General features: G+C 42.7%; 1 protein-coding gene across 16 annotated transcripts in view; it reads right to left on the bottom strand.

Annotated features, from left to right (window-relative positions):
- PCYT1B (phosphate cytidylyltransferase 1B, choline) overlaps positions 1–16,661 on the bottom strand; it is a 135,820-nt gene that overhangs the window by 59,392 nt on the left and 59,767 nt on the right. For 13 of the 16 annotated variants that reach the window (XM_040469033.1, XM_040469026.1, XM_040469030.1 and 10 more), the window contains 2 exons: positions 12,775–12,874; positions 3,795–3,911 (listed from right to left, as the gene is read on the bottom strand). In XM_040469033.1, coding sequence (XP_040324967.1) covers positions 3,795–3,911; positions 12,775–12,874 — 217 coding nt within the window. Of the gene's footprint in view, positions 1–3,794; positions 3,912–12,774; positions 12,875–13,353; positions 13,482–16,661 lie in introns of those variants that run through there. The other 3 variants (XM_040469036.1, XM_040469037.1, XM_040469031.1) reach the window with 2 other exon arrangements.

A 16,661-nucleotide genomic window follows, 5' to 3' on the forward strand; every position in this document is an offset into this window, starting at 1 on the left:
AGATGGGTTCACTGGTGAATTCTACCAGACACTTAAGGAATAAACTATAGCAATTCTCTACAATCTCTTCCAGAAGAGAGAAGCAGAAGGAATACCTCCTAACTCATTCAATGAGGCCAGTATTAACCTAATACCAAAATCAAACAAAGACACTGCAAGAAAAGAAAACTCAGACCAAGTTCTCTCATGAACATAGATGCACAACTCTTCAACAAAAAACATCAAATCCAACAATGTGTCAAAAGAATTATATACCATGACCATGAAAAGACCATCTCTTTTCAACAAATGGTGATAAAAAAAACCTGGACACCCACAGGCAAAACAAAATTACTCTAGACACAAATCTTATACTCTTCACAAAAATTAACTCAAAATGGTTCATAGATTTAAATGTAAAATGCAGAAGTATAAAACTCCTAGCAGAAAAGCTAGACGACTTCGGGTATGGCAGTAATTTTTTAGATACAACATCAGAGACATAACTGGTAAACTGGACTTAGTTAAAATTAACAACTGTGGCTCTGTGAAAGACAATGTCAAGGAAATGAGAAGACAGAACACAAACTGAGAGAAAATATTTGGAAAAGATAAAGGACTGCTGTCCAAACTATACAAGGAGGACTTAAAACCCAACAATAAGAAAATGAACAACCAGATTAAAAAATGACAGAAGATCTGAACACACACCTCACTAAAGAAGATACACAGATGGCAAGTAAGCATATAAAAAGATGTTCAACATATGTCACCAAGGATTGCCAAATAAAACAACAATGAGATACCACTACATACCTATTAAAGTGGCCAAAATGCAAAACATCAACACCATCAAATGCTGGTGAGGATATGGAGAAATGGCAATTATCATGCACCTGCTTCAGGAAATGCAACATGGTACACCCACTTTGGAACAGTTTGGCACTTTCTTACAAAACTTAACACACTCTTAACATACAATCCAGCAATAATGCTCCTGGGCAAAGAAGCTGAAAACCTACGTCAACGTAAAAATTTGCACATGGGTGTTTATGGCAGCTTTATTCATAATTGCCAAAACTTGGGAGCAATTAAGGTGACCTTCAGTAAGTAAATGGATCAACTGTGGTACATCCAGACACTGAAGTATTATTCAGCAGTACAAAGAAGTGAACTAACAAGCCATGAAATACATGGAGGAACTTTAAATGCATATTACTATGGGCACTGAGGAGGGCACTTGTTGGGATGAGCAGGGGGTACTGTAGGGAAACCAATTTGTCAATAAATTATATTAAAACTAACTAATTAAATAAATGCATATTACTAAGTGAGAAAAAAGCCAAGCTGACAAAGGTACATAATGTATACTTCCAATTACATGGCATTCTGGAAAAAAACAAACTATACAGATGGTAAGAAGTGGTTGCCACGGGCCGGGAGGAGAGAAGGATGAATAGGCAGAGCACAGGGAATTTTTAGGGCAGTAAAACTAATTTTGTACAGTAGTACAACGGTGGATACACGTCATTATACATTTGCCAAAACCCACAGAGTGTACAATACCCAGAGTGAAGTCTAATGTAAACTATGGACTTTGCTTGATAATGGCGTGTCAACGTGGGTTCCGTGGACCGTAACAAATGTTTTGCTCTGGTGGGGGATGTTGACAGTGGTGGAGGCTATGCATGTTGGGCTATGTGGGAATTCCCTGTACTTGCTGCTCAATTTTCCTGTGAACGTGAAACTTCCCTTAAAAAAAGTTTATTGATTTTGAAAATGTCAATATTGATAATATTATAGAAATTACATCTTTCACAAGTATTTAAACTTAGGACAGAAAATTTTAGATGTCAACTTACAAATTTGCAAGAAAAGGGGCGCCTGAGTGGCTCAGTCGGTTGAGTGTCCGACTCCGGCTCAGATCATGCTCTCACAGTCCGTGAGTTCAAGCCCCGCAGAGGGCTCTGTGCTGACAGCTCAGAGCCTGGAGCCTGCTTCAGATTCTGTGTCTCCCTCTCTCTCTTCCCCTCCCCTGCTTGCACTCTGTCTCTCTCTCTCTATCTCTCTCTCAAAAATCAATACAACATTTAAAAAAAATTTTTTTTAATTTGCAAGAAGGTATATAGTTTTTCAAAATTCTTTTAGGGTTTGTGGGGCACAAAGTTTGAAGACTCCTAGTCTAAGACAATGGTTTTCAACAAGGGCCTCATCATCCCCTATGAAGCCATTTCTGGAAATTTATGGGGCATCTTTCATTGTCACAGTGACTGAAGACAGCTACTGGAATTTAGTGGGAAGAGCGCCAATGAAGCTAAACATCTTGCAAGGGGTGGAGCAGCTCCAGAGGAGATTTTTACCACAACACGCAGGATTTCCGAGTGTCCCTGCATAATTATTTTAAGCCATTTGAGTCTAGAACTTTGTTTTACATATAATCGCACAGTATTTCTGGAATAGCTGTGATAGAGGCTGAATTTTGGAGGAAGACAACTACCACACACAAAGGGAGACCATACTTTCTCTCATCCACACTTTTACCAAAATGTGTTTGCCATGGCAATGCCACTCATGGTGACCGAGCTCCGATACCACACACCCCTCTATCACCTTTAACATGATCACCTAGAGCCATGGCTAGCGTTCCCACATGTGACCCACATCTAACCACCTCCAAACTTGGGTCACCAAAACACTGCAGAGGTCTCCCAGGGGCCTCAGCAGCATCGGACCACACTCCGGATGGTAGCGTTCTTTCCAGAAATGGCTTTCCACTCAAGATAAAAAGAAATGAAGAAGAGATGGGTTCTCTGCCTGCCTTGGGTTTCCTCTGCATGTCCAGTAATAGTTGCCTTTTATCATCTCTTCCTTCTGGAAAGAACTCCATTCAATAACCACGTGCTCACCATCCTCAGTAAAATGTGCAGAAAGGTGCCTCTCAAATATCCAAAAGGTAGTCTTAAACTTAGAGAAGGTAACAAAATATTTTTTAAAAAGAGAGGCACGGTCTCTTACCAGCACCTTTTCCTTCACTGTACAGGCGTGAGGGTTGATGGTGCCTAATTCATGTAATGGCATAAAATCTGATCACAATGAAAGGATATGGTGCTTCCAGAAGCTACAAGGTGAGATACAGGTCTCCCTAGTCAGCCACTATTCCTTTTACCCAAATTGAAATCAGTAGGCATTCTGGAGGGGGGAAATTTCAATCCACATTTAACCACCCTTCTTCCAGAAGCTTATGAACTAACTCATTTCCTTCATTGTGAACTAGGATCACCCAGGCATATCAATCTCCATTTCTTTAACACACTGTATGTAAATGCCATTAATTGGGGTTGTTGTAAGCAACAACCATTAGCTCAACATCATCCCAAAACCTGTGGGCCATACAAAGGAAACAGACAATGACCTTGTTTACCCTTAATCATTCTTAAGCCCCAGCTCTCTATGCTTTGAAATCAGAATAATATTGCTTTTCTCCTAGCCCTCTAGAAAATTTTAGAAACAGAAATTGGTTCATGCGTCAATCACAAGAAGAAAGGCATTAGTGGAAAACATGAAGCTGTTGCACATGATGGTGTTATTAGTCTGTCCCTCTCTGGGAATCAGTGGTGTATAATCCCATGAAGTAATTTCCCCTATGGCTTTTTAAACATCCATTTAAATTTCAGGCAGCAAACAAGTGAGTCAGTATTGGCTGAATTGGGAGTAATAACAATGTGAGATTTTAATAATGGAACTCTGAAAGGGGTCCTTTTCAGGGAGCACATTATAAAGGAATTTTCTAGACAAAGAGAAAAAGCAAATCTTACCTCCAACCAACAAGTAGCTGTTGGGAAACAGTGTTTTTGCTTGCATAAGTGCCCTTGCATGACCTGAGTGGAAGAGGTCAAATATTCCATCGGCATAAACTCTGACAGGCCTGTCAACTGTGGGAGAAAGAAAGTATCACCAACAGAACTTCAGAGTAAGGAAGCCCAGTTACCTGATTCTTCCAACATCAGTTGAGCACTGTAAGAAAGTTTACGTGGATAAAACACAAGGTCTGTGTAGCATCAGTCTCTTATTGGTGCATGCAATTACTTCATTCTTGAGTCTGGCAGCGCTGAGTGAGGGCTCCCAAGACCTGTGCCCAAAGGCAGTGTTGTGCAGGGGTCTGCTCATTCTGCTTAGAGAGACTGGTGTGCATCTGTCCTCCCAACTCCAAGTCACTTTGGCAGCCTGAAATCAGCTGGGGTAGTATTTACACCACAGAAATTGGCAAATGCTACAAATCTGGGCGTATTTCCCTCCAGAGGGCCAACCGTTCAACATTTACCAGCATACCCTGCACAAAGGTCACTACCTAACCTCTCTGGCATCATAAGGGATGGGGGCAAGGCGTGTGCCCCAAAGACAGAAGAATCAGGGTGCAAAAGTTACATGTGGGGGTGGTCCTCAGGGTTGCCGGCCAGCAACCAACACTACAGTCCCTCTGAGGGAGAAAGGTCAAGAGTGAAGTGGCCTCAGGAGATATTCTCACTGTGGCATATGGTATTCTGGGAGGAGCCATTCCATGATGAAGAGGGACACACTTTATCACAGCTCCTGGGAGCCAGGAGACTGTACCAGAAACTACAGGATGACACTTGGCTGAGAAAGCCCAAAGACCCACCCCCTCAAGTAAGATGGAGACACAGTGGGGAGCGGGGTTGAGTGACAACTTTTACCCATTCTGGACTCTCAACAAAGGAACTACAAAGTGAAAATATGGCAAACTACAAGCTAAATATGGCAAACTGAACATATACACATTTATCTCTACTTCTTCCCAAATACAAGAATTACAGAGAAAGATTTAAAAAGGTAAAATCCCCCCCCCAAAAAATTGTAAAAAATTAAAAGGTTTAATTCCCCAAGGGCAGAGGAAACAACAAAGGCAATGACAGTAGATGAGAGAAGTCCACAACACTTTGGCAAGTTGATTGTCAAATGCTTAGTGTCTAAAGGAAATAAGAATCAGGGTTAGGGCAGGTAGGGAAAGGGACTGTTGAGTTGTTAGGCTTATAAAAAAAACCTAAGAGTCCTACTGATTTTTAAAACTACCTACATGTATTCTAATGATGTTGTAAAAATAAATTAAAAAAAAAAAAAAGAAATCAATGCAAACTTCTGTTGAATGATCTGTAAGACAGATTTAAAATTGTGATGATTTCTTGATGTAGTATAACCTCATTAATTTGGAATATAAATTAAAAGGAATGTTCCATTAATAGATTCAGATGGTACAATGTTTCTAATAAATTAAATTTCTCTAATAAAAAAAACTCAAGAGACTTTATGTCAGATAGGGAATTGCAATTATTCCCAATTATACACCATCTTGAACAAACAGAATTGCCTTCACAGGATTATACCGGATTCTAAATAAGCCATGGTAAATAGAAAATGCTTTGAAATAACAAACTGTCTAATGAGGGATCCTTGGTTTCAATGCTCTTATTCAATTTGAATTCAATTGAGGAAAATTTGTTTTAAGATATAAATCCCGGGGGAAAGCAGATGGCAGTTTTGCAAAACTTTTTGTTATTGATTCAGAGGTGATCAAGATAAATGAATTCAGGAAGCAGGGAGGAAAGAAAAGTAAAGAAAGATGACATAATTACCGAGAGAAAGACCATTTAGTAAATCTTTGAAGAGTATTTGTGGGGTTGATTTTGCAATACGCTCACTTTTTAAAATTGTAGTGTGTCAGCAATTTCCAGACTGGGAAACCATGTGGGCCCAAAAGAAAAACAAAAAACAAAAAACACCCCCCCCCCAAACCCATCTCTTCAACAAAGGAGCACTTCAAGAAAAAAAAAAAAAGACAAAGACGGAAGTGGGCGTGCAGATTAGAGATTTAAAACACTTTCCAACATACCGAACGTATGGATATTATTTGGATTTGGGTTCAAAACAACTATAAATAAACGATGACATAAGGTAACTGGAAATTGGAACACTGCTTATTTGGTGATATTAAAGAATTGCTGTTATTTTTTAGGTGCGATAATGGTATAGGGGTCATGCTTTGAAAAACTGGGTTTTTAAGACATGTATACAGAAATACTTATGGATGTAATGATAGAAAGCTTAGGACGTTGTTTCAAATAATTCAAGAGGGGGCAGAGGATGCGGGCATGCGGGGGCAAGACCGGCATTGGTGGGTGGGCGTGAGGTATAGATAACAGACACACGAAGGTTCATTATATTGTTCTACTTTTGTGTATGTTTGAAATGCTCTATAATAACTTTTTTAATACAGTGTGGCTTTTTTTAGTTTGTATGCTTATTTGTTTTGATCTTTTGTTTCAGGTTTTTCTGGACATCCTTTTAGGCACTTGGGAATTCTCCAGGGCATTTATGTTGGGAACCACTGGCCTGTGAAGCTGGGGGTTTTGTGATGATCACAAGTGAGAACACAACTATTCCACGGCCATAGTGGAGAGACCTTAGGGTGGGTCCCAGGGATCCCTGCCTCCTGGTGTTCATGCCTTTGTGTGATTTCCTCCCTTTGAAATGTGACCGGGACCTGGAAGTTTTCTAACCAGTTGAATATGGCAAACACGATGGATGGCACTCCTATAATTATGTTATCGTAGAGAAGATTCCATACTGCTAGCAGACTCACTCTCTCTTGGTGGCTTTGAAGATGCCAGCTATCATGTTGTGAGAGGGTCACATGGTAAGGAACTGCAGGTGACCTCTAGGAGCTGAAGGTGGCCTCCGGCTTACAACCAGCAAAAGCTAGATCTTTAGTTTTACCATTGCAGGCAAACAACCCGTGTGAGCTCAGAAGCAGATCTATCACCATCAAGCCTCCAGATGAGAAATGGGCCCTGGGTAACACCTTGAATACAACCTTGTAAGACCCTGAGCGGAAGACTCGGCTAAGCCAGGCTCCCAGCCCACAGAAATTATGACATAATCAATCTGCATTGTTTTAAGCCACTAATTCTGTGGCAATATGTTATGCAGCATAGAAAATAAATACAATGGCATCATAAATTTTCTTCCCACAGACTATTATAAATTTTTACAAGTATTCCAAATAAATTCCTATTAATCCTGAACTGACAGAGTAAAGTCAATCAGATAAATGTGATGTTCTGATAAAATGCCTATCTGTACGCCACAGGCTGATTGCCAAGTTTCAAATAATTTCAATATAATAAACTACACCCAACACCAAAAGGATGCTGAATATGTGCTTGAGAATCAGGGATGCAAATGATGACCACAGTATAGCACTGTGGGAAAATCTCCTCATTTTAACTGCTTGGATCTTATACTCCAAATTTTCTAACTTATTCAGCACTTATACACAAATGAAATGGTTAAGGGGGCTATGCCTGCCTCACATCTCACACCATATATGAAAATTAACTCCAAATGGATCATAGACCTAAATGTATGAGCTAAAGCTGTGAGGTTTCTAGAAGAAAACAGGAGAGAATCTTAGTGAGTATGGGTTTGGCAAAAATTTCTTGAATAGGGCCCTAAAGGACACACCATAAAGCTAAATAAATAAATAAATAAATAAAATAAATTGGGCCTTACTTCAAAACTCACATCTTTACATTTTTACAAAAATGTAAAGGGAAGTCATACACTGGAAGAAAATATTTGCAAAATGTATATCTAAGACTTGTGTCTAGAATACAAAAGAACTGCCAAAACTCAATAATGAGACAAATACCTCATTTTGAAAAGGGCAAGAAAATTGAACAGACACTTCACACACACACACACAAACATATATATATATATATATATATGTATATATATATATATATATATGGCAAATAAGCTCATGAAAAGATCTTCAATATCACTGGTTATCGGGGAAATGTAAATTAAAGCTGGAGTGATACACTACTTCATGTCCCTAGAATGGGAAAGAATTTAAAAACATATCAACCATACCGGGGCGCCTGGGTGGCTCAGTCGGTTAAGCATCTGACTTCGGCTCAGGCCACGATCTTGTGGTTTGTGGGTCCAAGCCCCATGTCGGGCTGTGTGCTAACAGCTTGGAGCCTAGAGCCTGCTTCAGATTCTGTGTCTCCCTCTCTGTCTGCCCCTCCCCTGCTCACTCTGTCTCTCTCTCCAAAATAAATAAACATTAAACGATTTTTTAAATAAATAAACACTTAAAAAAATCAAACAAAACTTCATTGCCCTTTCTTCGAACTCATGGTGCCTTCTAGAAAACTACATTCCAATATAAATTTTTTAACAAGAGAGATTGGTACTAAACATCTACTAATTATGGTAACTAGTATTGTTTTTGTGTACAACTGATGTGTAAGAAGGGTGGCAGAAAAATTAATCTTTAAAGATCTAATAGTTACATATTTTCTCAAGTTTATGATAGCTTTAGGTAAACTTTCTAATTTCCTTCTACTTATCGCCCAGCATTTACTGACAGTGATTGATGTTTACTTTCTCAATACATTAAATTTTTTAAAAAGTATATTTAAAGAAAAATTAAGTAAATTATAGTACAGGTGCACACAAATAAGGCAAAATTCATTAAGGTAGTTCTTGAAAAATTAATTTGGCAAACCACACACCGTGGAAATGGAACAATACAAATCCCCCTTCGAGAGGGAAAATAGGCAATTAGAACTAAATTTCCTTTGAAGAAAAAAGGCAGCTCTACTGAAAAGGGACCTATGAAATAATCACTTGGACTTTGTGTGACGACAGAGGAGAGATTCGCGGTCTCCGGATACGTACGAAACCCTGTAGGTTCACAGTTATACAAACGCACTAGCTGAGCTAAGATCAAAGGGGCCAATTCCCGTTGCTCTAGAGTGTTCCTCCTCTTGTGGCTTCATCACCCTTGTGGCCTGACAGACGTCCTCCAGGAGCAAAGGGTGATGAGCAGAGTTTGTCATTGCGACTTTTAGAACGTATACGCCAACCCCTGTTTGGGTACACCTAAGGTCGTGAACCGTATTGTAGGCAATTGTATTAAGTCATCAAATAGGGCTAGTGAAGGAGATAAAGACTTCAACTAGAGCTATAATCGTGAAGTACATTATAAACCCCAAATGTGGGTCTGCTTTGTCTTTTTGATGGAACGCTCAAGACAGCACCACAAAAAGGTAATTGCTTACTAGTCTTGAAAATTACCAAACACTCCAAAAAAGCAGTGATGTTCTTCTTATTTTCTTAAAAAGTAGTCAAACAGCAGATTTTTAAAAATTCTCTGAGCTTTTCTACTAACAGTATAATGCTCTCACAATTATATGTGGATAATCTCCCTGTCATTCTCTCCAACCATTACCAACGGGTACCCTTGATCAATGGTTCTTGCAGTGAGGTCCCAGAACAGGCAGCATCAGCAACAGCAGGGAACTTGTTAGAGATGCCAATTCTCGAGTCCCGCCCCAGACCGACTGAATCAGAAACCTTGCAGGTGAAGTCTGCTTTAACAATGCAGGGGATTCTAAGCAGATAGGAGGACCACTACTCTGATAAAATAGTGGTTATTAGAGTGTGATCTAAGACTAATATGTGCCTTGTGGGTAATCAAAGAGCTAACGTCTCACTGCATTTTAATATGGATGTGAGACGTTCTAAATAAAGGAATTTCTAACAGAATTGTGTCCCCAGGTGCCCATCAACATCACCGATCCTCTCGGATAACCTCCCAGGGTCATCACCTGAGATAACGGAGAATTTCTCTTCTAAGACTAAGAGTTCACCTTTGCTCCACCTCACGCCTCCTGTGGTGACCCATGTTCCACAGAGCCCGGGACAGAGCCATTTCAAAATACACCACCGTCTTACCCTAGCTTGGTTCTCCAGGTTTAAACTGCTTGGCAGTTAGACAATGTACAGATGCCCAGTCTCACCCAATCAGCTTGAGGCTGGTTCAGAGCATCACACCCAACTCTCTGATTTTATATCCAGAGGGCAAGTTCCTTCTCCTGTCCCAAACTCCCATCCCTTCACTCAGTCACTCACAAAATATTTACTGAGCACACAGTATTTGACAAGAATGTCTCTAGGTGCCGGAGAAACAGCAGTGAGCAAGGCAGACAGTCCTGCCACTACAGAAGCTCACAGACTGTTTGACACACCTTCCACCCTCCGATGCAAAGCCTGTGTTTTCACTGAGCTCCCCCGTCTGCTGTGGCCCGTGCCCCACCGGGCTGCCCGTTATGGTAAACATAGCACAGATTTAAGGCAAAAGAGACTTGGGGGTGAATCCGAGCTCCACCCAGTCAGCTGCGACACTTGACAAGTTACTTTTCCATTCTCCAAATTCTCAAGAAAGGACACGGTACTACCCACCTGCCAGTTTGTGCCAAGACCCAATGAGATCGAGTATAGTGCACAGCACCTACCAGATATAAAGCAAGTTCTACTTCCCTTTCCTAGAGAAGTACATCCTCTTCTTCTGTGGCCTGAAGCTCAGCCTTTAACTTAACCTTTCATAACCACCTGGACTTCCATGGCAGCTTTTGGATTTATTGCTTGGATCAGCATTTCTCAGTGTATGGTCTGTAGACCACCAAGTTCACCACCACCCGGCTATTAGTTAAAAAATGCAGGCGTCTGGGCCCCAGCCCAGATTCAGGGGTAAGGGAGAGTGAGCAGGAAATCTGCCTCTTGAACAAACTTACCAGGTGGCTGTTTGCACGCCTAAGTCCGGGAACCCCTGGTTTAGCTGCTCTGAGCTACCTCCCCAAGCCTCTTCTTGCCTTTCTCAAAGCTTATTAACTTTGCCTGTCCTCCTCCTCACCTCACTGTCTTGAAGCTATTCTTCGAAGGAAGCAGGGTGTCACGACCGAGATCAAGCTGGAACACCCACGGTGTGAGGTCAAATCCCAGCTTAACTACCCACCCGTGGTTCTCAAGTGGGTCCCCCTGCAGCAGCAGCACCTGGGAACTTGTTTAGAGAGGCAAATGTTTAAGCCCCGCCCCATTGGGACTCAATCAGAAACTCTGGGGGCGAGGCCCAGCTATCTGGTTTAGTAAGCCCTCCAGGTGATTCCCAGGCACGTCCAGTAGAGGACCACTGCCGCTTGTTGGCCATGCGAGATTCATGGCTTGTCTATAGCCTTCATTTCCTCAACTGGGAAATTCTGTAAGTACTAACCCCATAGAGGAGTGAGGGTCAAATGACAATGATGTATCTAAAGAACTTGGTAAGAGTAAGCACTTAATAACTACCCATTCTTATTACTATTGTTAAGCAAGCTGTCCTTTGTCCCATGGATTCTATTGTTTGGTTTGATGTTTGGTTTTTGCCATGGTGAGTGGAAACCATCGAGTTATGCCGTCTTCAGTGTCCCCAGGCTGACCTGCTCAGCTAGTCTTATTTTTCACTCCATCCCCATCAGCTGTAACGCCACTCATTTATTCCCACACAGCGCTCTACCTCTGTGCCTTCACTACTCCTGTTCCACTTGCCTGGAGTACCCTTCCATTTGCTGCCCACCTTGTCCCAATCTTCTCCCACAACAATCAGCTCAGGTCAGCTACAAGGTCTTGCCTGACTGCTCCAGGCCAAATCAATCTGTCCTTCCTAAAACTTTCAGTAATCTGTGTGGCAAGGTTGAGCCCCTGAGCACATGCACGCATATTATTTGGGGGTTTTATCTCATACCAAGTTGTCTCTTTAACTATGGGTGAACTTCGGGGATATTGCAGGGTCAGTCCCGGACCGCTGCAATAGAGCCAGTATCACAATAAAGCTAATCAAGTGCATTTTTTGGTTTCCCACTGCATATAAAAGTTATGTTTAGGGGCACCTGGCTGGCTCAGATGGGAGAGCACGCGACTCTTGGTCTCAGGGTTGTAAGTTCAAGCTGCACGTTGGGTGTAGAGAGTACTTTTTAAAAAGTTATGTTCACACTATGCTGTAGCCTATTAAGCATGTAATAGCATTGTATCTAAAAAACAATATATATGCCTAAATTAAAAACAACAGTTCATTACTAAAAACGATAACCATCATCTGAGCCTTCAGTGAGTCACAATCACTGATCACAGATCACCAGAACAAACAAAATAACGAAGAAGTTTGAAATGTTACAAGAATTACCAAAATGTGGCAAAGATACAAAGTGAGCAAATACTGTTGGAAAAATGGCACCCGTCGACTTGTTCGACACCAGGTTACCACAAATCTTCCATTTGTAAAGATCACAGTATCTGCAAAGTACACTCCAGTAACGTGCATTGAGATGAGGCATGCCTGAGCTCTCGGGAAACAGAGATGGTACTTGACAGTCTTTTTCGATCTCTTCCCTCACCATCTCTGGTATAAAGGAGTGAACGAATGGACAAACTTCTAGCGCAGAGCCCCGGCTCTTTAATTTAGGGCACACCTGGAGAAACTTTTGACAACACAGACTTGTGAACACGGTGATAATTATAATAGCTTAGGTTTGTAGAAGGCTTCACGGTTTAAAAACTGCTCTGGTGTTTTTCACCAAATCTTGTCATCCTCAAAACCTTGTGAAGCAGGCAGGTATCACTGACCCTGTTTGCACCTGAAGACACAGGTGCAAGACCGTTCTCATGACTTGCACAAGGCGGTCGAAATGGTAAATGGCAAAGCTGGGGCTCCACCCGTGTATCTCTGGTTGGTCTAGTTTATCAGTGTAGATGCTTCTCTTTCTGCACTGTGCTATACATCTCTGAATTCAACTCTCCGATCAAAAGCGAGTGCTACTCAAATAACGATGGGCCTCTCTGCTGCTTTAAATGTCAGGACAGGGCCCACTCGGAGAACAAGAAGTCCAGCCTCACCTGGTGTTCCTAAGCGGGCCTGAGCAATGGTCAGTTTTTCATGGGGTGCTTGGCATTGGCAGCTGGTTTCATCTGCAAATGGGGCAGGTGCAGTCAGGGTCTAGAAGGGAAAAAGAGAAAGGGAATATAGTCTGACAAACTTTCCTTTGGCACTAACTTCCCCTAAAGTCTTATTTCTGTTGGCTATACAAGTACAGTTAAGAAGAACACACCTACTGAGTCTTTCAGAGAAATACTTTGCTGTGAGAAATAAAAACAGGGACATTGTCACTGGAACCTTTTTTTTTTTTTTTTTTTGACCGATGCTCCGAAATAATGAGCGTGCCTCACGTCTACTACGTGCCAGGTACCAGGGGAGATACTCTCGACAGGTTCTCTCTTCTGGGCCCCACAAGAGCCTGTGATGGCTAGATTCTTCTTTCCTTCTATAATATAGGATAATAGCATCTCTAGTTCACAGAAAAGGCAACTGAGGCCCAGCAGGATTACAAAATCTGCTAAGTCACGCCCTTGGAGAGTCATGCTGGGCTGTGAACATTTCACACCCCCGCAGGGCAGACTGTACGGGTTTCGACTTACCCACACCCTGGGGCACCCGGCTGGAAGAAATGCCATACTCAGAAGTGTGGCAGACATCGCCTGTATTTCACACACACCGACCTGGCCAATCACAAACTCTGACGTCACTTCAGTGCAAAGGCCAGAGCCCCGGGAGGGCCTAAAGGCACAGCCTTTCTGGCGAGCTGCAGAGAAGTGCCCGGGTAGCTCCCAGTAGCCACCCACGGCTGGAGGCCCCGCCCCAGGCAGCTTGGGCTGGGGCTCTGGGGAGCTGGGGAGCGCTGAGAGAGAGACGTAGTCACTTGGAAGCCTGCCCAGGAAGTGGCTCTGCATCTTTTAGTCAGCCTCTTAAAATGAAAACCTCACTCTCTCCAGAGGAAGACAAAGGGAGTGGTATTTTTGTAAACAGGGCAAATGCAATCGAGAGTTGTCCATAGCCTCTGAGCTATGTCATCATCATGGTCATCACTGTATCATCTTTGGTATTTTTAAAGCTGAAGGTGACTAGTCACTGTACACATTACTCACATTGTCGCATGAATTAATTGCTTCTTAGGTATACACAGGTGTTCCCTAACTTGGGGAGACCATATGATCCATATGTTTATTTTTTTTAAATTTTTTTAAATGTTTTTATTTATTTTTGAGAGAGAGAGACAGAGTGCAAGCAGGGGAGGGGCAGAGAGAGAGGGAGACACAGAATCCGAAGCAGGCTCCAGGCTCTGAGCTGTCAGCACAGATCCGACGTGGGGCTCGAACTCACAGACTGCCAGATCCTGACCTGAGCTGAAGTCGGTCGCTTAACCGACTGAGCCACCCAGGTGCCCCTGATCCATGTGTTTACAGAGGGGCCATGACCCATTTCTGCCATTCATTTATTCATTCACTCATTCATCAGTCATTCATTCACTCATTCAAATATAAGTCAGGTACAATCTTAGAACTGGAGATACAAGTAGGGGGAAGACCGGTTCCTGTCCTGGAAGAGCCTAGTCCTCCTCTGCACGGCCAAGAAGCAATCCTTGTCCCATGCCCCTCCCTCTCCCCATTGTAGCACCTTCCGCCCTGGAAGCTGGAGTTCTGCCCCAGACTTGTTTGGATACCTTCCAGTTGTCTGAGACTTTCTTAACTCCCACCTCCCCGCACACAGCTCTGAAAGCAAACCAAGACTAGTGACATGTCTTCAGGAACCCTGGGTCCATTGTTCGTTCTTTTTCAGATACAGTAAGGTCCACGGTGGGCCAGAGCATTGTTTGTAATGTAGCAAGGGGTGCAGTGATCAGAGCAGAGGCCACAAACAGAGCAGAGGCCACAGAATCCCCACGCCAGCACTCTCGGGCTATGTATTCTAATTTGGCTCTTCTGGTTGAAAGGAACAGACACTCGTTCAAACCAGTTCAAGAGATGAAGGAATGGGGCACCTGGGCGGCTGAGTCGGTTAAGCGTCCAACTTCGGCTCAAGTCACGATCTCGCGGTCTGTGAGTTCAAGCCCCGCGTCGGGTTCTGTGCCGGCAGCTCGGAGCCTGGCGCCTGCTTCGGATTCTGTGTCTCCCTCTCTCTCTGCCCCTCCCCTGCTCATACTCTGTCTCTCTCTCAAAAATAAATAAAAACGTTAAAAAACTTTAAAGAGGTGAAGGACTACTTTAAGGCTATCCCGGCACAGAAAGTACTGGGAAAAAGGTAGGCAAGGTGCAGTGTCTGGCCCCACAGTGCTCTGCACCCACCTGGCTGGCTCTCTGCACGTGACTCTTTCTCTCCCACTCCCATTTATTCTGTATCCTTCCACTACAGTCAAGTCTCTGCTCACCTGTACTCCCCCGTAACTGGCAGCTCACGTGTGACATTGGCTTCCCTTCCCAATACCCCTTCATTAACTTCTTATGGAGTCTTTCAGCCTCGGTTCCAACCCACCTGCTGCTTCTTTCCATGTTTCCCCATTCAAATTCCTTTTTTTTAATGTTTATTTTTGAGAGAGACAGTGTGCGTGCGTGCGCAAGCAGGAGAGGGGCAGAGAGAGAGGGAGACAGAGAATCCAGAGCAGGCTCCATGGTCAGTGCAAAGCCTGACGTGGGACTGGAACCTACGAATCATGAGATCATGACCTGAGCCAAAGTCGGACGCTCAACCGACTCAGCCATCCAGACATCCCTTCCCATTCAAATTCCTAAAGGAGAATCAGAATGGCCTAGCTCATCTTTGCAGAGCAGGCCACAACCAGGATAGGCTGGCATTGAATCAGACACCCACCTGGGGCCCGCAGGCTGCGGCTGGTCAAGGGACTGGGAACGGAGAGGGAGGTGATGGGGTGGCCTGTCATGCCCCTTTAGCAGGCGCTGTCTCTAGGACAAGAAATGCATTGGACTTTGTGTACTTTTAAAAAGACATTCCTTAACTTGTTGAAGCTCAGTTTTATCTGTAAAATGGGTAACTATCTCTCAGGGTTGTTATGCGCCATAGAAATAATGTATATAAAGTATCTGGTACCCAATAAACTGTGGCAATTATTATTACTATTAGTGTTCATTATTACATATCATAATATATACTACAATTAATATACTACATATTATAATAATAGATAATGGACTTCCCCCTAGAAACAAAGCAAACTGACCCATGAATGAACTTTTAGGATACAACCTAAATAGCTAAATGGATTAGCTTTTATTAATGAGTCATTAACCGTTAATAGATGTGGGCAGTGAATCTTCTTCACATGATCTGAAATAAATTACTATTTGGAGATCCTTCATGTGCCAGTCGCAAAGGTTATTAAAAAGATAAGGTGTTCCTCCTCACGCCAGTGAGAGTGGCTAAAATGAACAAATCAGGAGACTATAGATGCTGGTGAGGATGTAGAGAACCGGGGACCCTCTTGCACTGTTGGTGGGAATGCAAACTGGTGCAGCCGCTCTGGAAAACAGTGTGGAGGTTCCTCAAAAAATTAAAAATAGATCTACACTATGACCCAGCAATAGCACTGCTAGCAATTTACCCAAGGGATACAGGAGTGCGGATGCATAGGGACACTTGTACTCCAATGTTTAGAGCAGCACTTTGAACAATAGCCAAATTATGGCAAGACCCTAAATGTCCATCAACTGAGGAATGGATAAAGACATTGTGGTTTATATACACAATGGAATACTACGTGGCAATGAGAAAGAATGAAATCTGGCCTTTTGTAGCAACGTGGATGGAACTGGAGAGTGTTATGCTAAATGAAGTAAGTCACAAAGGGAAAGACAGATACCGTATGTTTTCACTCTTATATGGATCCTGAAAAACTTAACAGAAGACCATGGTGGAGGGGAAGGAAAAAAAAAAA

The sequence above is a fragment of the Herpailurus yagouaroundi genome, unplaced genomic scaffold (assembly GCF_014898765.1).
Source record: "Herpailurus yagouaroundi ecotype Mexico unplaced genomic scaffold, PumYag 67793, whole genome shotgun sequence".
Lineage (NCBI taxonomy): Eukaryota > Metazoa > Chordata > Mammalia > Carnivora > Felidae > Herpailurus > Herpailurus yagouaroundi.